General features: G+C 41.7%; 2 protein-coding genes across 3 annotated transcripts in view; one reads left to right on the top strand and one right to left on the bottom strand.

The window, feature by feature from the left end:
* Positions 1 to 6,434: 6,434 nt before the first annotated feature.
* Positions 6,435 to 23,014, top strand: part of LOC106607728 (5'-nucleotidase domain-containing protein 1-like) — a 55,707-nt gene continuing 39,127 nt past the window's right edge. For both annotated transcript variants that reach the window (XM_014204998.3, XM_014204997.3), the window contains exons 1-6: positions 6,435 to 6,823; positions 7,534 to 7,625; positions 7,938 to 8,009; positions 8,199 to 8,308; positions 8,461 to 8,540; positions 8,653 to 8,734. In XM_014204998.3, coding sequence (XP_014060473.3) covers positions 6,731 to 6,823; positions 7,534 to 7,625; positions 7,938 to 8,009; positions 8,199 to 8,308; positions 8,461 to 8,540; positions 8,653 to 8,734 — 529 coding nt within the window. In that variant the 5' untranslated portion in view covers positions 6,435 to 6,730. The remainder of the gene's footprint in view (positions 6,824 to 7,533; positions 7,626 to 7,937; positions 8,010 to 8,198; positions 8,309 to 8,460; positions 8,541 to 8,652; positions 8,735 to 23,014) is intronic.
* col10a1b (collagen, type X, alpha 1b) lies at positions 8,905 to 15,180 on the bottom strand. The gene is made up of 3 exons (XM_014204996.3): positions 15,029 to 15,180; positions 14,391 to 14,535; positions 8,905 to 11,383 (listed from the first exon to the last, which is right to left on the bottom strand). Exons 2-3 carry the CDS (start codon positions 14,518 to 14,520, stop codon positions 9,528 to 9,530), a joined length of 1,986 nt encoding a protein of 661 aa, XP_014060471.1. The 5' UTR covers positions 14,521 to 14,535; positions 15,029 to 15,180; the 3' UTR covers positions 8,905 to 9,527.

Raw genomic sequence — 23,014 nt, 5'->3', positions numbered from 1 at the left:
GAGGAGACCTGTGTGCACTTTGAGCGCTACCCGCAGGGGTGTTTACTTCCATTGCACCGCCTGCAGTGCAATAAGTGTACCTGTATCATTCCTACCCCATTCGTAGACAACTACCTTTAGGGTCTATTAGACTTTAATATCACAGAGAAATACTTTAAAAAAAGGTTAAACTACTACACGCCTTTATAGGGTTAGTGTTCCCACATGTTACAGCCAGTGCCGTGTACTCATGGATTCTAAGGGAAACCAGGCTTCCCCCCCCAAAAAAAAATTGACCAAGAAAAAAAATACGTGATTTTATGTTTATCTCTAATTTTCCTTCAATTTGCAAGAGGCTGAATGTATATCACAGGAGAAAGCATCCGAACGAGCGAAATAGCGCTCCTTCTGTCGCCCTACGTGTAGGCCATTTATGTGACGTTGTCTGGTCCAAACGAGTATGACATTGTTGCTGCCAGCAGCATTGAACGCAAGGGAAGCCAGCGAGCATGGACTCTCTTGACAACAAAAAAAGTATAATAATTTGCTAATTAGCATTGAGCTAAACTGAGCGAGTTAAACTGTGAATGGTCCTGGCGCACCAGCTTGGATTTGCCATCACTCCTATCAAATCTCATTAAGAGCATAAATCATTGACTGAAAAACTTGTTGCATTTTGATGTGTCGTTTTCCTCCGGTGGTTAATTTAGTTGTCACTGTATTAGACTAAGCATATTTGATGATGTCGAAATGGTGCTGGAATAAAGGCGGCAGATGCTGTTTTCTTTGCGACTTGCGGTAACTATCTGTGGTTCTAAATGAATAGTTGTTTAGTGGTCCGAAAATGTTAACATTAACTTGCTTGACCATGCTGTAGGTCATGTCTGTTATTGTACAAGTAATATGCTTTGTGAATTTAACTGGACAGAGGTTGCCTGGTGATTTCACCCACGCACTGCTACTGGTTAAAGCACGTGTTACCTTATGTTAATAGCTATCAAGCGTACTCCAAACACCTGTGTCGGAACAAGCCCGCCAGAAACGTGTTGTATGGTGAATTCAGAGAGTAGGACATCATATAAACTGGGACAGCTTCATCCTGACATATTTATTTATTGGTCTGAGAAGAGCAAAGATCGAAACTAGTGTTGTTAATTAAGCCACATGATCAAATAACTAATAACTCGTTTTCTTCTTCGAGATTGGGTTGGCGGATCGCATCCAACTTTTAAGGTGCATACACCGCCACCGACTGTACTGGAGTGCGAGGCCAGTCATGGCCTACCTCATTACAGTTTCTTCACTTTCTTAGAGGAACACGACTAATGAAATGGAGCCCTAGACACCACTTCCCTCTGCTTTCCTCCCCCCACTACACCATGCAAACCCAACCCTGTCCAGCCTCTATAACGCTTTCACACAATTTCTACTTCATACAGTTCACAAAATATCAACACATGCTTCACCGTTTCCTCCCCTAAACACTCACACAGACCTGTTTCAAATCAAATCAAATTTTTATTTGTCACATACACATGGTTAGCAGATGATAATGCGAGTGTAGCGAATTCCTTGTGCTTCTAGTTCCGACCATGCAGTAATATCTAACAAGTAATAAGAATTTCACAACAACTACCTTATACACACACAAGTGTAAAGGAATAAATAAGAATATGTACATAAAAATATATGAATGAGCGATGGCCGAACGGCATAGGCAAGATGCAGTAGATGGTATAGAGTACAGTATATACATATGAGATGAGTAATGTAGGGTATGTAAACATTATATAAAGTGGCATTGTTTAAAGTGGCTAGTGATACATTTATTACATCCCATTTTTAATTATTAAAGTGGCTAGAGATTTGAGTCAGTATGTTGGAAGCAGCCACTCAATGTTAGTGATGGCTGTTTAACAGTCTGATGGCCTTGAGATAGAAGCTGTTTTTCAGTCTCCCGGTCCCTGCTTTGATGCACCTGTACTGACCTCGCCTTCTGGATGATAGCGGGGTGAACAGGCAGTGGCTCGGGTGGTTGTTGTCCTTGATGATCTTTTTGGCCTTCCTGTGTCATTGGGTGGTGTAGGTGTCCTGGAGGGCAGGTAGTTTGCCCCCGGTGATGCGTTGTGCAGACCGCACCACCCTCTGGAGAGCATAACGGTTGTGGGTGGAGCAGTTGCCGTACCAGGCGGTGATACAGCCCGACAGGATGCTCTCGATTGTGCATCTTTAAAAGTTTGAGAGTGTTTTTGGTGACAATCCGAATTTCTTCAGCCTCCTGAGGTTAAAGAGGCGCTGCTGCGCCTTCTTCACCACGCTGTCTGTGTGGGTGGACCATTTCAGTTTGTCCGTGATGTGTACGCCAAGGAACTTAAAACGTTCCACCTTCTCCACTACTGTCCCGTCGATGTGGATAGGGGGCTGCTCCCTCTGCTGTTTCCTGAAGTCCACGATCATCTCCTTTGTTTTGTTGACATTGAGTGTGAGGTTATGTCTGCCTATCATCCACAACGTGACAATCAACATTGAGGCGGCAGGTAGCCTAGTGGTTAGAGCGTTGGGCCAGTAACTGAAAGGTTGCTAGATCGAATCCCCAAGCTGACAAGGTAAAAATCTGTCTTATGAACAAGGCAGTTAACCCACTGTTCCAAGGCCATCATTGTAAATAAGAATTTGTTCTTAACTAAAATAAAAATTCAACCCCCCCAAATTAAAACCCTCTATCCTACATCCTTCCACCACATCAGCCTTCTCATTACGCTCCAACCCAACCTTACCTCCTATCCTCTCCAATCCAATTAACAGTACCATCATCTCCACAAACAAGTCTCCCCTATCCGACCTGCCCGTCTTCACACTACTCAACACTGCAGCCGAATCAGAACAGATCACCACTCTGAGTGGTTTCACCTCCTCCACCCATTTCGCAATCATTTTATTTGTATGTCCTATTGAAGAAAGCAGTTGTGTCACGAGTGGCTGTTTTTTCAGCGCATGAAAGGGGTTGCTGCCGTTGCCATGGCGACCTAGATAAACAAAACGATTGATTCCTGTTTTCAACAGCAACAAATGCATCAAGCTAGAAAGCTTCCTCTAAAAACTGCAACAGTAGCTATCACACCTGTAACCACTTTACACTGTGCCCTAAACATTAGTCTTGTTATTTCTGAAATGAACGGAGCTGATGTTTATTTAAACCATCTAACTTTATGCAAGATGTTGGCTAGCTAAGTCTAGCTACTGTCAGTGTCTCTTCTGATTAACGTCGTTAGCTCCATGGAGATTGTATTGTCATCATTTTTAAGCAAAGCATTGTTCTCTCTGTATTGTTTTCACAGTTCACAAATTTGGCCAGTAAAGCCCAGTGGTGTAAAGTACTTAAGTATTACTTATTATATTTACTTAAGTGCTACTTAAATCTGTACTTTACTACTTATATCTTTGACAACTTTTACTCCACTACATTCCTAAAGAAAAAATGTACTTTTTACTCCATACATTTTCCCTGACACCCAAAAGTACTCGTTACATTTTGAATGCTTAGCAGAACAGGAAAATGGTCCAATTCACACACGTATCAAGAAAACATCTGCCTCTGATCTGGTGGACTCACTAAACACAGATGCTTCGTTTGTAAATGATGTCTAAATGCTGGAGTGTGCCCCTGGCTATCTGTAAATAAAATAAAAACGGGTGCTATCTAGTTTGCTTAATAAAATAAGGAATTTTAAATGATTTATACTTCTCCTTTTACTTTCAACACTTCAATATATTTTTGCAATTACATTATACTTATTTTGATACTTAAGTATATTTAAAACTAAATACTTTTAGACTTTTACTCAAGTGACTTTCACTTTTACTTGCATCACTTTCTATTAATATATCTTTATTTTTACTGAAGTATGACAATTTGTTACTTTTTCCACCTCTGGTAAAGCCATGAAGAAATGCAACTCTTGTGAATTTCATTGGGCTGTTGTTAAGCATCCAGTCAAACTGTTAAGAAACACAGTGAGCACAGAACAGACATGATAGAGGGGGGCAGAGAGAGCTTCAAACAGGAAGCTCATCCCGCAAAGCACACGGTAAGATCATTGACATTGAGGGGCTATCTTTCTGTTTTGATGTTAAAGTGGAACTGGCAGCATTTTAGCAATATGACATCTTATTGAAATCTGTTCATATACACCACCAGGAAGAATATGACACTTTGTTTTTGTTACATTTTCTGACAAGCGAGAACATTTAGATATGGTCATTTTCATAAATTCGTAGAATGTTTGGGAATGATGTATATTAAGGCATTTGTGAAAATTCTATAGCAATATAGAATGGGAAAACGGCTGTGCGTTTTGGACAATTAATAGTCACTGCAGTAAATAAAACCTAGGAAAAAAATCATCTGTCGTGTTCAGGACCGGTGTTTCAATGCAGACTGGTGCGCCATAGCCAATCAGAGCTACAGTAGGCCTATATGAAAATAAACGATTTGCCATATGGGCCCTGCCATTCACTTTGAACTGGACTGTGTGTTTACAGGCAGTAGCAACACTGACTTTAGATCATTAGAACGCATCACCAAATGCCACAAAATAGACCAATGGATTTCTGCAAATATGGAAATACCACGGTAGTCCTCTTACATTTGGCAACTTCACCGTCCTATTGATCAAACAACCATGAAAAGGTAGGCTCTCCCCCTCAGTTGCCTATGCACATCAGCAACACGATCAACCAATGCTAGCCAGTGCGAATTGAGCTAAAAATCTAACGAAGGAACACTAGATAAACCCTCAAACTTTTTCAGCTAGATTGCAGTCAAAATTGCACTGATAAACGATTGGAATAGTAGCCTGCTCGTCATTCTGCAGCACGCCTGCCAATGCATGCTTGTCCCAATCCACGTTTTGACAACTGAATGGGAACTTGCCTGACAATACATTTGATTGACAACTAAGATAAACGACTGTTATCCACAGTTAGCTAGCTGTGCTGAACTTATGCTAACCATGACACCTGCTGCATCTCAAGCTCTAGCCACTGAAAAACGATGAGGGGAAGTCGGCCACTCACTCCTCCAATGACATAACATCCTCACAGCAGCTAGCTAGCTAACGTTAGGCTCCGTGTTTTTAGCCAGAGGTGGGACCAAGTCATTGTTTTACAAGTCACAAGTAAGTCTCAAGTAAGTCTCAAGTAAGTCTCAAGTAAGTCTCAAGTAAGTCTCAAGTAAGTCTCAAGTCTTAGCACTGAAGTCAGGCAAGTCCGATTCAAGTCTCAAGTCAAGACCGTCAAGTATCAAGTCAAGTCTCAAGTCCTAAACTTTGAGTTTCGAGTCCTAAACAAGTCATAATGTGCTCTTCACCAAATGTAATACCATTTCATATTTTTAACAATAGTAATAGTATATTACATTTACGCAAATCATTAATGCTTTTAAAAATATCTATATATTTATTACTTTCAAAATAAACGTTATATTTATATATTTAGGAAATCCTCAGATGTGTGTCCCAATTTCTCTAACCTGCTGTTCCAGTCTACCAAATGCGAACTGAAAATATGGTTTTGACCCAGTGTACACAAATGGGTGTGTCATGCCTCCTGTGAATATGATATCAACATTTTTTTGTGTGTGTGATTAGGAAAATTGAGGATTTCAGAAATGTATCTTGTGTTGGGCTAATACGTCGAAAGAGGTTACAGCAGACGGACATGCAAAAAGTTTCCCACCCTAACTGAAAAATACTGTTGGCTACAACTGTGATAAAGCCTGTTAAAACAGTCTACAGTAAGTGTATATTTTGCGTTTGTGAAATTATTTTGCTGTGATATGAAATTATAGGGCTTTATGTTTCTAGAACCGTATCGCAATTGAGAATCGATTCACGTTTAGATGGAGTAGTGTTTGACTGTTTTTGCTGCCAGAGCCAGTCCACCTCTGAAAATTACATATAATGTCCTTATAGGTCCATATAAGGCTCTACTACTGTGCACTCCTTAAAGCTAGAATCCTTAATTAAAACAATAACAAAGCGCCACCCCACCTCTGTTTTGGTATAAATCTGATATATGCTAGAAATGTGACCACTCTCAAATTAATTGACAGCGCTTTGGATGCAAGAATTGACCATCCATTATATCAAAATTATAGTTTTAACTGGGTTTTGAGTATATACAGTGTTTGTTTACATTATTTACAAACATGGATTTAGCAACTAAGGATTCTAGCTTTAAGAGTAGATTCTTGGGCTAGGCCTATCCATATGGGTGGGCAAAATGTTAAGCTTTTAGTTTAGTTAATTAACTAGCATAAATAATTAAGGCTACAATTTGAGAACTTCAAATTGTCTAGGATATGTGTGGACCCTATCAGAAAAGCTCCGCTCTTCGAATACCTATGCACATTGTTTTGATGTACTACGGTACACCCTGACCGGAAGCCTCGGGCCACAAACCTTTTGTGCACGTTCTGCGCACCTCCACCATGTATCACTATTGCGGTTAATACGGAATGTCAAACAATGAATGAACAATTCGTAGACCTTGATTTACTAAATGTGTACGATAGTGCCTGGTTATTGGAGACATTCTGTGAAGCATCCCCTTGTAACAGCAACCCACGTGTTGCCGTATAAACACATATATTGGAGGGTACAGATTCGACATTGACACATACAGTGTGCAGGCGTGTGTAGCCAACAGTACAATATCCTTGGTTTCGATTGTTACTAGCACCCTCGTTAAAATGAGCGAATATTTTTCCCTTTCAGATTGTGATGTAATTGGTTTTGATTTGGACCACACTCTCTGTCGGTACCATTTGAAGGAGACCTCTAGGGTGAGTTTATTTATAGCTCACGGGCTGTTCTTGTGATTTCTGACAATATGATACTGTAACAATAGCTAGCCGGCTAGTTAGCTACTAAGTATACTAACGCGTGCATTCAACATAAACCATCCTTTCCAGCTGGCAGTGTCAAGTTAGTCGTTCATGGCTCGCTGCATTTGATCAATAGCTAATACTCACAATGTATGATGGAACGAATGGAATGGAATACATACATCCTAGCTACATGGTGTTAATATGGTAAACATTGCAGTTGCGATGCATGCGCCCCCCAGAAACGACATTGTTATAATGCAACGTCTAGCTACCTACCTAACAACACTGTATAGTACGTGTTTACAGCATGCATACGTTTGATTTCTAAGCAATATGCTTGCAACAACAAATTAGGCAGCAGTCCAGCCAGAGTCACAGCTGAGTCTGTGTGACATCAGACTGCCAGCTGCAGAAACCCAATGGCATCCTCTCTTGTCAGGAACACATAAATGACATTGAAGTCGTGATTTATAAATAGGTTTACAGTGCATGCCAGCTCCATCACGGTAGTTGTCAATACAGCACAGTGTTTATGTATTGTACATACATAAAGGTTCAGTGTCACTGAATGTTCACCCTGCCGGTGGATAGAGTCACTGAATGTTCACCCTGCCGGTGGATAGAATAGAATGCAAGTGACCCTATATATTTGTGCTTCTTTGCAGCTGATCTATGAGAGCTTTACCAGGTATCTGGTAGAGCATAAAGACTATGACAAGGACCTTCTTATATTGACCCCTGCTTCCTGGGATTTCTGGTGAGTCACAAGCAGCAGCAGCAGAATGACTGAAGTAAATACATTGTTCTATAGGCTGTAATCATTAATCACTGTGGTGTGCCATTGTAAATTCAGACTACCTGCATGCATCATTCCACTACTGTGATTGACTACCACATTTTCAGTTTAGATAAAGGGCACTTTAAAAAATGAAAGGCATTGGATGAATGCATGGTGCCTCTGGGGAATATCGCTTACAGTTTCTTATTGTTATTGCTTAGCATAGGACATTGATCAACGTGCTTGTTCTTTGCCGGTGACCACTATGAAATGTGTGTTCTGTATGTCAAGTTTCAAAGGCTTAGTGGTAGACCTTGAGGATGGAAACTTGGTTAAGTTGGCTGAAGATGGAACTGTTTTACGGTAGGGTAACAGTAAATGATACAGTTAACTACATGCTCTGATATTGAGTTCCTTTTATATTGATAGGAAAAATGCCTGTTTTGAAGTGTTTGTATCAGTGTACAATATTTGGGCATGCCTTTTTGTTACTCCTCTTTCCTCCGCAAATTAATAAAAACCCTGATTTTTAAACCTGTTTGTTTTCATCAGAGCAACCCATGGGACCAATAACCTCAGAACAGAAGAGATCATTAAACATTATGGTTCAAAAAGGGAATGGAAAAACTTTAATAGCCTTAATACCTCATTTACAAAATCTAGTAAGTCTGTAATCTTGTCCCATCCAAATTGTGAAAGCAGTTTTTTCTTTATTTTTGTGATGCAGTTACATTTTTATATATGTAAAGACTAAAGAGTGTTTATTGATTGGATTGTTTCTTACAATGAATATGTTCTGTTTTATTCTCTGCAGCAAAGTACTATTTTTATGACAACTATTTTGATCTACCTGGGGCTCTTCTCTGTGGAAGGGTTGTGGACATGTTGCGTAAGGTAAAATATAAATGTTTTTAAGTGAATTATGACTAGATAATGAATATGTTTACACTTTTTTTTCTCCAAATTGTGTCTCCTTTCAAGAACATTATTTTGTTTTTGTGAACAGCGTGGGAATGAGGTGAATTCAGACTTCTGGAAAGACATTGTTGCTGCCATCGACCACAATTACAACACATCTGCATTTAAAGGTATGCTTATTACTTATGTAATAATCAATCACTTTCAGTTGTTGAAACAGTGCACCATATCAGAAATCACTATTTCAATTGGCCATATCAGTGGGCTGAAATAGTCCAACTCAAAACAATATTTTCAGTTTTCGTACTGTAGACTGACACAAAAAGAAAAGACAACAGCATCAGTTTCAGAAATAAGACTTTATTCTTTACTTTGATCAATAAGTTGAACATAGCATAATGCATCCTCAGGCATATAGTTGTTTTTGACTTAATACTTTTTTTTGTGACTGTTTTTCATCCTGTGTGTTGCAATATCACACTGCTGGTTTGTTAAAGGTGTTGCGATCTGACTTACAACATTGCCTAAAAAACAAGCATGATTTCCTTTGCATGTATATTACAAGATATTTATTAAAGACTTTGAAAACAACAACACAAATCTGCTATAAATGTTACAGGCAGTCAAAGAGCACCATTTTGTGAATTATTCAGACTGGTTTGTATTCCTTGATCATTGTTTGCTGAATACTTGTGCATATACTCGGAAAGGGAATAGTGATAACAACCAATTTAATTCCTAAATTATATTCTTCTTCTCATTTAATTTAAATGCCTTCATGAACCAAATGCCCTTCTTAATAGAATACTTGAGAGAATGCTGCTCTTGCCTTTTCAATGGCAAATTAACTTGTAGAATATTAAGTCAATCTTTTATTCTACAATGACAACCCAATCTCAATGGAAGTTATGAACTGAACTATTTCTTTAGGTAGTTTCTTTTAAGCTTTTCTTAGTGATTGTATCACGTTGAGGCAATCAGGAACCCAGAGAAAGAGCAGTGAACATTGTCGGCAGCGAAGACACCATTGGTCTCCTCATCAGGGACCTGAATGTAGACTTGGTCATGGGCATTCAGCATAAGGACAGTGCTGCCAGACAACTGATCCAAGAAGCCCTTGTTGTACTCATCGTATGAGAACATGATTGGCTCACCATTTTTGTACAGTGCCACCAATGCGTTAGCACCGTTAACATGCATATGGTAGGAGAAGTAGTAGAGACCTGGTACCTGGCAGGAGAAGATGCCAGTCTGGGGGTCATAGTGCTGCTCCCCATTGTAAATAATCTGGTTGAATGGAACGGGTGAACCCGCAGATGGGTAAGCCACCGTCAGAACAGCGCTGAAGGCGGACATAGGGGCCTTCATCATCTCATGAGGCATCATAATCTCATGGGACTTGATGGGCATGCTCTTCTCGTGATGGTAGACCATCTCACCAGGGGGACCAGGTGGGCCAGGAGGTCCCATAGCACCTGTGTTACCATCGTGACCTCTGGAACCAGGAGGTCCAGGTGGACCCATAGGACCAGACATTCCCTTGGCCATCTGGCCAGCTGGGCCGGGTGCGCCGGGAAGACCTGCGTGACCCCTAGGACCTGCTTGACCTGCTGGACCTGAAGGCCCCACTGGTCCTCTTGACCCTGGGATGCCGCTCTCGCCTGGTTTCCCTGGGCCTCCAGGTGTGCCTGGGTGTCCCTTTGCTCCTGCAAGCCCATTTGAACCTGGCTGACCAGGAGAGCCAGCATGGCCCTGAGCTCCCTTGTTACCCTGATGTCCTGTAGCGCCGGTTGCACCAGGAGGGCCTGCTGCCCCGGGGATACCTGCCTTCCCTGCGTAACCCTGATGTCCCTGATCCCCCTTGGTTCCCTTTGCCCCTGGAGCTCCCAGCATGCCGACATCCCCTTTAGATCCCTGCACACCTGGTTCTCCCTGGAATCCTCTAGCACCCTGTGGCCCAGCTGGACCCATAAGGCCAGTAGCACCTGTTGCCCCAGTGTAACCTGTTGGCCCTGGCTCTCCTTTCTGACCGGTGGTTCCTGATGTACCAGGTGATCCTCTGTCACCTGGCATACCATTAGCTCCTGGTTTACCAACTCCTGGAATGCCAGGTGCACCTGGTTGTCCGGCATGTCCCTGGGGACCTTTAGGTCCCATATTTCCAGGCATACCTGGACTGCCATTCTCACCTGATTTTCCTGGTGCTCCTACCCCAGGGTTTCCATTGTGGCCCTTTGGCCCTGGCTGACCCATAGCTCCTGGAGCTCCATCCCTACCTGGAGTACCTGACTTCCCAGGCTCCCCAGGGTATCCAGTGGCACCAGACTTACCAACTCCGGGTTGCCCTGGCATACCAGAGGGTCCCATTGGGCCCACTTGACCGTTTGCACCTGGTGCCCCAGGAATACCAACTCCCCTCTCTCCCTTTTGTCCTTGCAGACCAGGGATACCTGGATGTCCTTTAAGTCCACTCTCACCCCTTGGCCCCATGCCTCCGGGCAGACCGTGTGGGCCAGGTTTGCCAGGAGAAGAGTATCCAGCAGGTCCTGGGCTTCCAGCGGAACCGGGTGATCCTCTTGGACCCATGGCTCCAGGTGCGCCAGGATGGCCCTTCTCACCAGGCATTCCATTACTACCTGGTTTCCCAGGACCACCTGGATTGCCAGGCTTGCCAGGTGCGGAGTAGCCAGCGGGTCCGGAGGGCCCGGGTGGGCCCTGTTGTCCAGGATGTCCCACGCCGTTATTGCCGGGAGGCCCAGGGGGGCCCATAGGTCCTGGCTCACCAGGGGATCCGGGAATACCTGGCTCACCTGAAACAGCTGTGGAAATGGATAAATGTAATTACCTAAGATGCAGGTAACAACTACAGTTAACTGTAATAGGTTTAGATTTTAGGATATCTTTTTTTCATCTCATTAAGTTTGTCAGTTTTTCCAGAGTAGATTATTAGATTTCAGTCAAGGTGAATTTTCCAGTCCGTTAATTTGAATGGAAAGATATATTGATGCTTTCTCGGTGATGCCCCAAATGGATCTTAGATGTTTTGAAAAGCTGATGACTCTGATATCTGCGCCCTATTTGTATGGGTGTGGATGAACAACTCTGCCATGCACCAGTTGTTACACTTATTGATCCAGTCATGGTTGTTGTGTCCTATTGAGTCCTGTTGCAAACATATAGCATCGGGGGGTTTCCCTGACCTGACTAAACTACCATCTCTCAGATGTCCAACCTGTGCAAAATAGAATTCATAAAGCAAAGTATGAAATTTCTCTTGAATTTCAGTTGGAATTTTTTGTCATTTTGCCTCTGCCTGTCTTTGCTCCATGTTTTTATTGACATTTGTTTAGTCACATCCATTTCTCTCTCTCTTAGACCACTCGCTTGTCAAATTGGTTCCTTGAGTAACCTATGCTTTGGTATTCCACTCTAAAACACCACAATGTCATTTAAACCAACGAGGCTCTGTGATTATGGAGGGAGGTTGTGGGAACTGACTGCTTTTCCCAGGGTCATTTTGACAGCACCAGTGGTCTGAGAATATGTTCATATAAACACTGGGGTCCTTGTACAATGCTCAGCATATTGAGACTACATTAAACTACTGTAGCCAGTTATTTTAGTTTCATTTGCCCACGCAATGTTGAACCCTTTAATTTCACAAGTTGTCTGTAGTGCGTGATTATGGTTAGTGGTCCTCCAGTTGACGTATGTGCATCACCTTGAACTCTGGCCTAGGTCGTGAAATTCTGAAGGGATACTTTTATCCCCGTGTCTTTGAGAGGTTAGCCCACAATACCGCCACACCTTTGCCTATATCAATAACTTTCCTGAAGCCGTGTTGTTTGTTGCATATTATGCCTAACATTTTGTATTACCATTAATGTGTTCGCTTGAGCTATTTGTGTTAAATCCGTGACATTTTATCACTGTTCAGATATCAGAATTCAGTCCGTAGTGGTCAGTATTTGCCTTGTACTGTAGCTTGGCTGCATCTCTGAGTTGATGACCCCGCCCCCCTTGTATTATTAAAAGTGATTTTATAATTTACTGGCAAGGCTGTTGCTCCACAAGTAATGTGCGGTATAGTAGTGCCATGGTGTAAGATACATGCTACAGTACATGTACTGCTACAGAAGTCAGTAGGAAACATTTAGCTACAGTGACTGAAGTGGACTTGACGCATGATTTGTAGAAAAGCACATCAAGCGTTTGCCTTTTCCTGTTTTGGAATAGCACTTTGAGAACAAAATGGCCAGACAGGGCTGTAATTTGAAAGCCACTGAGGAGTAGGTTTGAAACCCGAGGAAAAACAGAAAGTGCCAAAACTGGACAGTTTGTCAGCCAAGTCAAACCTCAGAAACTGGAAGGTGATAACACTGTGGCATAGCCAGCTGTTCAACCTTGACTTGTCTAGGTAGGCCTAGGTCCTATGTCTATTGCCAGCCTCAAACCATACATCGTTCTATATATAGGCCATGCCATGGCTCTCACATTATACATCCTGAGGATGGCACTTTTTAAAATCTTACAGCATATTTAAGATGATTTGCATTTTTGTCTACTCTACTTTAGGGCATTTGTTTTGAGATGTGTCTGGGACAATTTAAGCACTACAAAAGCGGTTTGTTTGGGTGTGCCCAGTGCAACGTGGTAACATCTGTTTGCATTGTTGACGTGTGGGAAAGTTTTGTATTTCTGTCAGAGGACACCGGCCATTTAAAAAAAAATAAAAAAAAATGCATCAGAACATCTTAAACAAAGCTACTGAGTGACGTAGTCTGGTTGAGCGACAACACTCGTCTCTGGACCATATTCTTGACAGAATGGTCCCATCTCTGCCATTTTGTCAAGCCCCACTGTCTTACTCTCTATACTTTCCCCGCTGTCTTCTGAGCTTTCTCCTGAAGAGAGGACAGTAGGATATTTTGTAGGATATTTCAATATTTGTCAAGAGTGACATGGAATCTTGAAAGCAGTGTTATGTGGAAGCAAGCAACATTTAACTGGTGCGTTGGTGCTCTTTTCATGAGGCGTACAGAAGTGATAATTGCCCCTGGCTCTCACTTCTACAGAACCTCTGTGATCTGACTGTCAGCGTTGTTGTAGGAGAATGGTTATTATCTTAACTACTGTAATCATATTTTTATTATCCACTTTCTGTTGATGAATGACCGTGTCCTCTCTTGGGAGCTGTGGAAGGATGCATGGGCCCACGGTTTCCTATTTGTCACGACATCTATGGGCAGGTGAAAACCCTCAACAATTTGGACTGAGACATTGCCTCAGAATGCTACATTAAGTCTCAGTTTAAGTTACTTTCTCCCCTGTAAAGGATCATGTACTATCAATCCTGTTTCATAAGATAAGTATGTAGAGGTTTAATATACTACATCTGTGAGTGTTTTGGTAGCAATTAACTTCAACAGTAATGAAAGTTTTAAATGTAAAATAATGCTGCATATTTTGCTGTTTTACATTGATTTAACTTTTTTTTATTTTGATATGTTTATTTGTCCATATCCCAAATACATTTTTTTACCATGCTGTGCTTAGTTCCATTTGTTAAAGCTATATGGAATTCAAAACAGCCAAGTGTCTTCCAGTTTGACATTTGGGGTGTACTTGCACCCAGTATTTTCCTTTTGACACTGACGGCTATTAGGTGGCCAAGAAAAACTCCTGGCCCTAATGACAAACCTCCAGTACAGTCTAGAATTGTAATGAATTAAACCTTCCATCACCAAGAGAATGTACCGTAAAGCTGATACAGAATTATCTTCGGAACATTAACATGCTAATAGACATGAATATGTTGAGACTTACTTTGGACATGGCTCTTAGTAGGATAATGCTGCTGCTGCTTGGATACTTTCTGTACATGGTAGTATCTCTCTGGTGTTGCCACGGCCAAGGCCACCAGGAGGAGGAGAACGCTTGTCACTCTGAGGTCCATCCTGTGAAGCTAAATCTGCAAGAAAGAAATGTAGAACAAAATGTTGAAATGTGAATGGTCTTCAACATACAGAGACACTACACTGGGATCTCCTGTATTTCTCATACAGTAGCTTTGCTGTTCTATTGTCACTACAGCAGGGCCTGCAACAACAAACTAACATTTCTGTGTCAGAATGACAAGAAACGAGAACAGTAGGGAACGTTGCAGACCCCAAATCTTTAGTCAGACTTCCAGAGCTAAATCAGATTCAGACTCCCATGTATGGGTCGTTCCTTCCCTCGCCAAGTGAATCATCTCATCACAATGATAGATAAGACACCTGCTATGAGGACGACTTGAGGCCAGATGCCACCAGTACCTACTGCCCCAACCTGATCCTCAACCATGCCCCTAACTGCCTCCCCAATGGCCCAATGCACACTACACCTCACAGCACCAGGCACAGAGGGCCACACTCACATACACCCAGAGAGCAGACTAGAGAGAGCGGGCAGGGTACACTTACCAGCAGGCAGGCTCCAAAAGATCAGTGGGGGTCGGGAGGCTACTGTCCTGGCACGGTACTGTATAGTCCTTAGTCTGGCTGCTGCTACCCAGGCCACTGGGTACGGGGTATTTATACCAAATCTGTCTCCAGCATCACCCAGAATCTACCTAGTATAAAAGCCCCGCCCCGTTGTGATGTCAGCTTTAATGAGGGGTGCCATATCCTCAGAGAGAGAAGGCATGTCACTTCAGGATGATAGTCCTCTCATAGCATTTCAAAACCCCACAGCTCCTCCCTCATCCATCCATCCTCAATGGAGCAGCACTGAACCAGATTTAATTCAGTTAAAGATACGTTTTTATCTTTTTGTCTCTGAACTCTTTGACATTTGTGGGTATATGTGGTCGTATGTTCAAGTCGTAGTAATGTACAGAGCTATATGGGTATTCACTTTGATTCTTTGATGTCTTTGACATCTTAATTGCTGTGTTTTTTTTAGATGAATTAGAAAAACAACATAAGTGTTCCCCTCTTCTACCCAGTTATGCATATTTTCGACTGCTCAAATACAGGTGCTGGGGAACAGTACATTCATTGTCTCCAAAATAATTTTATTGACAGAGTGAGTATTTTGCCCTGGAAAATTAGACTGTCTGTACTTGAGCTTTTTCCTCCTGTCACCCCATGGAGTCCCTCTCTGTAACAGTAAATAACACTGTGGATGGCCCAGACCATTGAGTCCTTATGGAGGGAACTTCCAGGCAACAGTGAAGTTTCAGACAAATGTGTTGTTTTCTTAACAGGATTTTAATGTCAGATTGTGGTAGCAAAATCAATACAGTATGTCAGCTTAATGAACTCTGGTAAACATTGCTTACGTTTATAGACATTTATTTACTGGAGAGTTAAATTGATTCAACGGTGTGTGGTGTGGAGTGCATATAGCAGTACTGTGCCTCCACTGAGCCACAGTGCAAGATGGGTACACCAGAGGGCAGAGTTTAGTTTCTGTCCTCAGACCTCTGGTGGTCTGGCTTTCTCAAATGGCCATTGTCTCCTCCTTCAAATTATTTAGTGAAAGTCTACCGTGCACATTTGTCACATTTTTCTACCTTTTAAAATGAAGTCTTAATAGGAATAAAATGTATCTACACAACCCGCTCCACATTTTGAAAGTGAAAGAAAAAGTATAGAACATTTTCACAATAACATAAAATGTAAAAAATAAATAAATAATATTATCATTAAATGCAGATGTCTTGTATTTTCAAGTATTGTGGTGGCAGCGTTATGTTATGGGCATGCATGTCACGGGCAGGGACTGGAGAGTTTGTCAGAATCAAAATAAATAAATGATCAACACCCAGGTATAAAGTTAGAGGAGACCCTGTCTCAGTCTTTTGGATACCTAACCCTGGGATAGAGTTTTTATTTTTCAGTGGGACAATTACACAAATGTTAATGCACAACACACACCAGAATGGCTTTCCAAGAGGTGTTGATGATTGTTTCTAAGGGGTCTAGTCCCAGTCCTGACTTAAATCTGTTTGGAATTCAGAGACAAGTTTTTGATTTTGCTGTTCACCAATTATTCGTAACCAAATTTACTGAGCTTGAGCAATTTTGGCAAAAACAATGGATATGTTGCCGCAAGAGTTGTGCAGAGCTATTCAAAAATCATTTACAGCTGTAATCACTGCCAAAGGTGCTTCCACCAAGTATTACCTCTGGGGTTTGAAGACATACGCAATCATTACGTTTTTATTTTTTATTAATTTAGAAAATGTTTTATACTTTTTCTTTTACTTTGAAAATGTGTAGCAGGTTGTGCAGATTTGTAGGAAAAAATATGATGTAATCCCTTTTATAGATTTAATTTTAAGGCGACAAAATATGAGAACTGCACAAAGGGTGTGTTGACTTTCACTAGGCACTGTATCTACTCTTACGTGCAGTACCTGCCTTTCAGAGTCTAGCAACTGTGTTTTGTGATGTCACCATGGGCTAGTAGGAAATGCCTACTCCCCAAATAATGACGTTGTTATTACACACAATGTCAAGATAGCCTTCGATTTTGTATACAGAAGCTGTGCCTCAAATTGCTCCTTTTGTATATTTTGTTTGTCTATCGCCTAATCTGCAGTATTTATCTTTATTCTTCTATGAGTTGTTTTGCACCTGTTAATCCTTGCCAGCTCAAGTCCTTCTGTAGTAGACTGAAATGGGCTCGAGGATGTTTTAGGTTTAGAAAAACCGAAATAGTGTGTGCTTTTTTTTTCCCTCCGACATATTTCCAACTCCTAGTTTTACAGCCCGCAGAAGAAAGCCAATCAAGCCACCGGGCATCCTTGGTAAACCCCTTTAGTTAAATGACAGAGTTGCAGGAGGTGGAGTCAACACTTAAAAACTTTACAGGCTCCAGTCCCCCATCACACTTTCACCATGAAAGCTGTGTAGACCGCACAGTGCCAACATGTTTATTTTTTATTTGGGTCCACCATTTTTTGGTGTGTCAGGATTCATTCCTCCCTATCTAAAAGCATACTCTGTCATTTAACGTAAATGAATGCCTTGACTAGAGGCACACGAATGGAAGTGTACTGGAAATACCTTGTGGAGTATGAAAGGAGGAGTACCAGGTCTTACAGATCGTTTTTTTGCGCACAAGGATAGAAGTGAAATACCTTCAAGATCCCTCTATTTTGTACTTGTCATCAGTTTTGCATTGTGACCCTTGGGGGCCTGTTACAAAATGCATAAACATTGGCCTTTTTACAATAAGCATTGGTCACATCATATACATTGCCTCGTAGGACACTGTTACTGATTTGCTGCCGAGGTGTGGTGGTCTCTCAGGCTCTTTTAGCTGCCGAAGCATCACCCAGGTGCGTGCTAGACTTTCGGTGGTGGATGTTCCAGGCTACCTACCTACAGAGGATGAGTAGCCGGGAACTTCAGAGAAAGCGGTGCCTGATGAAAAGTTCTATGCCTGTCTGACTGACGTTCTCCCGCCCTGGCTTTACCATCAACCCAACCTCCACTCAAGCCAGTTACTCCTTTACTGAACTGCATCATCATCTGGCAGTGGAAGACCATCTCCCATGAACTGCCAGCTCCCTGAATTTGTTTTTTGTATGAAAAGCACTATATCAAATAAATATATTTATTATTATTATTATTATTATTACAGCACACCTGAGCCACTGTATGATGTGGTGGCATTCTGAGTCAATGAAAGGCTCTGGAGAGAGCGCTGCGGTTGAAACTGTAGAAGAATATGCAGCTTCTCTCTCCAGACGGGACTAATTCACTTTCATTAGTTTTAATTACTATGATAATGACAGGAATTCTCACACAACATAGAAAATGGGGCCAACCGTTTACCCCGTTATCTTAGTATGGGATACAGGCGTACTGTAGATCAAAAGTGCACTCTGCTATAATTTGTTTCTGATTAATAAGCACAAGGCAGATGTCTTAAATCTAGGCTAATTGATAGCGGAATCTTTTTCTATCTGTTTGAAATGGTCTTTTGCATTCGTCATTTAATTTTTTTTTTATGTCTGGTGTGCAAAATACCTACTGCTTTTCGTAGTTTATTATTCTCATGGGTAAAGTTGGTAGACTGGTAGTTAGGACTACAAATAAAATGAAGGCATTTTAAATCTTATAATGGGCAGCTCAGAAAAATCCCAATGATTTATAGCATTTTGTGTTTAGATTTATGAAATGTATGATTTTGCCATCATAATATCCCTCATAGTTGTCATAAAAATCATCATACATTTTCCCTGTGCTTGTCTTTGCTGCCCAAGTTCAGTTTTAGAGTGCTGTGGAAGGCACAGTCTGGGTTAGACAGATACGTTTTCTCTCTGTTATGAATCTCTCTCCTCTGTTTGTTCCCGGTGATTTGAGAATGCCACGCTGCCTGAGAGAAAGGAGGAAATAATTGCAGGTTGATGATATGACTAAGCTAGTTAGAAGAATGGAAAGTGGGAGTCTAAAGATGGCATGCTGGGAAGTGGCTGGGATACAGATTTAACATTTTAATAAACCCAATATGCCACTAAGAGGCAGTTGCAGCTTTATGAATGGAAGGGTTGATGTTGGCCCTCCAGGCTTAGTGTGGGTGCAATTACAGAGACCCGAAAGACAAACGTCTCGAAATCACGGTCGGAAGCAGAACCAACCAACCTGAGGAGTCTGAGGTTGTTTCAGAATAGGAACCCGAAATGCATCCCTCCCAACTTTTTTTTTTGTTGTCTTTTCGAAGTTATAAGTATTTAATTAGAGAAATTACTGAAAAGCTGGTAATTGGAGAAAGAGGGGAATTTAGGCCAATGTTTTATTTTTCACGCTGAAGTCTGAGAATGTTTCAAATCAGATTTGGTTCCAATTTTAGGCTCTCCTTGAGGACCAGGTAATGGGAGGGGATTGTTAGAAGTCAATTATGTTCATCGAGGCAGGACGCAACACAGAAGCAGAGCCTTAATGACTAGTGCCTTTAAGTCTAACTATGCCTTCCACACCCTCCAGAGCCCTTTAAGTGGAACAAACGGCTCACATGGATGCTTGAGCCAATCCCATGGCTTTTGTCTGGTGTTGAGACACCGTCACTGTCGCTCAATCTTCTTCTAAATATCTTTGAACTCAGACAAAGTAAGATTGAACATGTTGTCCAAAGCGCAACATTCTTGAGTCTGACAGAATTTTGTAATTTGCAGAATATTTTCTACTATGGATCTAAAAGTATGCTGACCAAGAAGTCTGCCTCCCGGATTGAAATCTGCCGACTATATATCTTTGTTTGACTCTGAACTAAGCCAAAAGTTGTGTTGTATAAGGTGCATGTAGCTTAGGTTGATGTCTATTGCCAGCTTATCAGAGTTAGCTGTTTTTGTAGGATTATTATAGTCATTTTATAGTGAGATGTGACATTCCATTAAAATGAGTAACTGGGGAAAGCTGGTATCCTATTTGGTTGGCTTGAGTTCCTGAAGAGGCCAAGGCTGCCATGTGTGCACTGACTGCATGTCTAATTTACATTACGTTAAACCTTTGATTAATGGTCACAATAAAGGAGGGGGAGTCTGCTTATATGGTTATATGCCTATATGGTTATATTCACCAAAAGCATATAATCTTATAGTCCTTTGAAAGACTATGGGATGTTTCCCATGTTTTTTCCATTATCCCTCACTCTGCTTCCCATGCACTTCTGTGTTGTTAATCAGATAGCTCCTGTCTAGTTTGTCATGTCCAACCCAGCCCCAAAGTCCAGCCCTTGAGCCTGGGGGCTTAGAGGGCTCTGTCCTGGGCTTGGCCGGGCTGGCTTGACTGTCTGGAGGTGGTGTTGGAGATAGGTGTCAGACGCCAAAGCTACCAACATGACTAGCCATGGTACTTTTTTGTTTATGCTTCACTGGAAGGAGCTCTTGTGTTTTAGCAAATTACGAAGCTCCCAAAATAATCATGGTCGGATGAAAACAAAGAATAAGCCATGAATAAGCTATGGAAAATCCAAGCCATTACATGTTTGTAAACAGCCCATAGCTATATTTTAGGGCTATCTTAGTATGCTGCGTTTTCACTTTGGTCTTTAGACCAGGATATGGTTGAAAACCTGAACTGCAGAGTGCCAAACCACCACTGGTATTCAAATGTGAAAAACCCACACTGATGCAGTAGGTTCACTTTTTAAGTTGCCTACCAACCGTACATGGATATAATGCCAATCCTCTTGCCTACAGTATGTTTTACACAGTGCCATTACACTGTAATGTCTGCACACACAATTTGTTTACGGTGCTTCTGAAGCTGCGGCCGATCATCCTTGGTGGCCTGCAGCACTAAAACATCTGGATATCCCCTTTCTGGGTTTCTGTCATAGGTCAGGTCTGTTTTTGTTTTTCTTGGTTAGATCTTTATTTTAGGTGTGTGGGTTGGGAAGAATCCCTGAACACCACTCTCAGTACGGTGGGAAGATTGTTTGGTAGAGTTTAAGAGGTAAGCTAGCTACTTCTTTTTTTTTTCAACAGAAATTCAGTGCCAATGAATGAGGAACAACTTCTGAATAACACTTTCTCTTGAATACCATGGTACCGAGGGATAAGCTCACTTTCCTTTTGTTGGAATTTAAATCAAATTACTCTCATTAGGCTGGCTAAAAAAAGGATTCCATATCTGCTCACCCAATTATTCTTGATGGTACTAAATTGTTTGGATAACAGTTTTTCTCTTATATTTTTAGTACTCGTGTTAGAAAAATGTAAATGTCTAGATCTTTGTAGTTCACCACCATATGTGTTCCCTCATTTTATACAATTGTTGTTGGCCATGTACACTGAGTATACAAAACATTAAGAACACCTTCCTAATGTTGCCCTCAGAACGGCCTCAATTCATCGGGGCATGGACTCTACTAGAAGTCGAAAGCGTTCCACAGAGATTCTGGCCCATGTTGACTCCAATGCTCTTCAAGTTGACTGGATGTCCTTTGGGTGGTGGACCATTCTTGATACACACAGGAAACTGTTGAGCATGAAACACCCAGCAGCGATGCAGTTCTTGACACACTCAAACTGGTGCGCCTGGCACCTGTTAACATACCCCAGTCAAAGGCACTTAAATCGTTTGCCTAGCCCATTCACCCTCTGAATGGCACACACATTGTCCATGTCGCAATTGTCTCAAGGCTTAAAAATCCCTCTTTAACCTGTCTCCTACACTGATTGGAGTGGATTGTACAAGTGACATCAATAAGGGATCATAGCGTTCACCTGTATTCACCTGGTCACTCTATGTCATGGAAAGAGAAGGTGTTCATAATGTTTTGTACCCTCAGTGCATAGGCCTAGGTGTTGTATGCATGTAACTATCATTAACTTAGCTCTTTCGAAATCCATACATTAAAGCCTGTTGAAACGTGTTGTTGTTTAGGTGTGTTTTGAGAAAAGAAAGAGTGGGAGGAGAATTACACATACTTTCTGGCATGGAGCAGAAAGTTCAGAACTTTTAAAGATAGTGTTGGGTTCTCCTCTCATCCCAAAATGGGTGCTTCACGTGTCCAATTAGGCTTTGTGTGGAATCAAGCTTTTTCCCATTTTCTCCACGTATTTGGCCTCCTGCAGTCGCAGGAGACGAATGAAATAGGGCTGTACAACACTGAACTTCGATTTCAAAGCACTTTCCTACCAGGAAAGAAATCATAGCATATAACCTATTTGAAAGGCATTTTGTCTCTGTGCTAATTTGGTTTCATATGCAGACCTGCCAACCTGCGCGCATTTTGCGTACCATGCACACAATTTGAGGTCAAAGTACGCTGGTACGAAAAACTACCCGAAAATATGCAACAACAGGCTTCTAGTTGGCACATTGTGGTTTTTGACTGAACCGTCTGGAGTTTAAGCTGAGCCAATCAGACTACTGAGCCAATCAGCTCTCCGCTCCGGCCTGCCCTCCATAGTCCGAGTACTATTTTCCTCCCTCAAGCTGGATGGCATCTCTCCACTTTGTCGGTTGATACCACTGATGTGTGAGGAAAAAGTTTAGGGAAAATGGAGAACGAGCTGTTTGCCAAATACATTTTCCAAAACTGTATTTGTTAGTCAAGCACATTACCACTACTATTTTGTAGTTAACTCCTTAGCTAAGGCATCATTATGACGAAGGTAGTAAGCTACAGCGTTTAGTCAACTAAGCGAGAACACTTTCTTGCCCAGACATGCTTTGACAGCAAAGAAACGTGCGGTTGTTCAGTGCGCGTCGCTGCGTGGATAGAAACAGACATGGCAGAGAGCTGTTAAACTAATACCGTCCTTCACAGAAAGTGATGTTAGTTAAAGATTAGTAGGACTATGTCAATTAATCAGTTATTGATCTATCCTCTTGATATAGCTGTATGTCAACAGTAAGCTAAGGATTTGATAATAGTCATTTCACCAATGACAACAAGGTGTGTTAAATGAAAGGTCTCCCTACTAGGCTACCAAACTGGATGGA

Source organism: Salmo salar, chromosome 06, assembly GCF_965601325.2.
Source record: "Salmo salar chromosome 06, fSalSal1, whole genome shotgun sequence".
Lineage (NCBI taxonomy): Eukaryota > Metazoa > Chordata > Actinopteri > Salmoniformes > Salmonidae > Salmo > Salmo salar.
The sequence above is the reverse complement of the archived record's forward strand: the minus strand, read 5'-3'. Positions and strand labels throughout refer to the sequence as shown.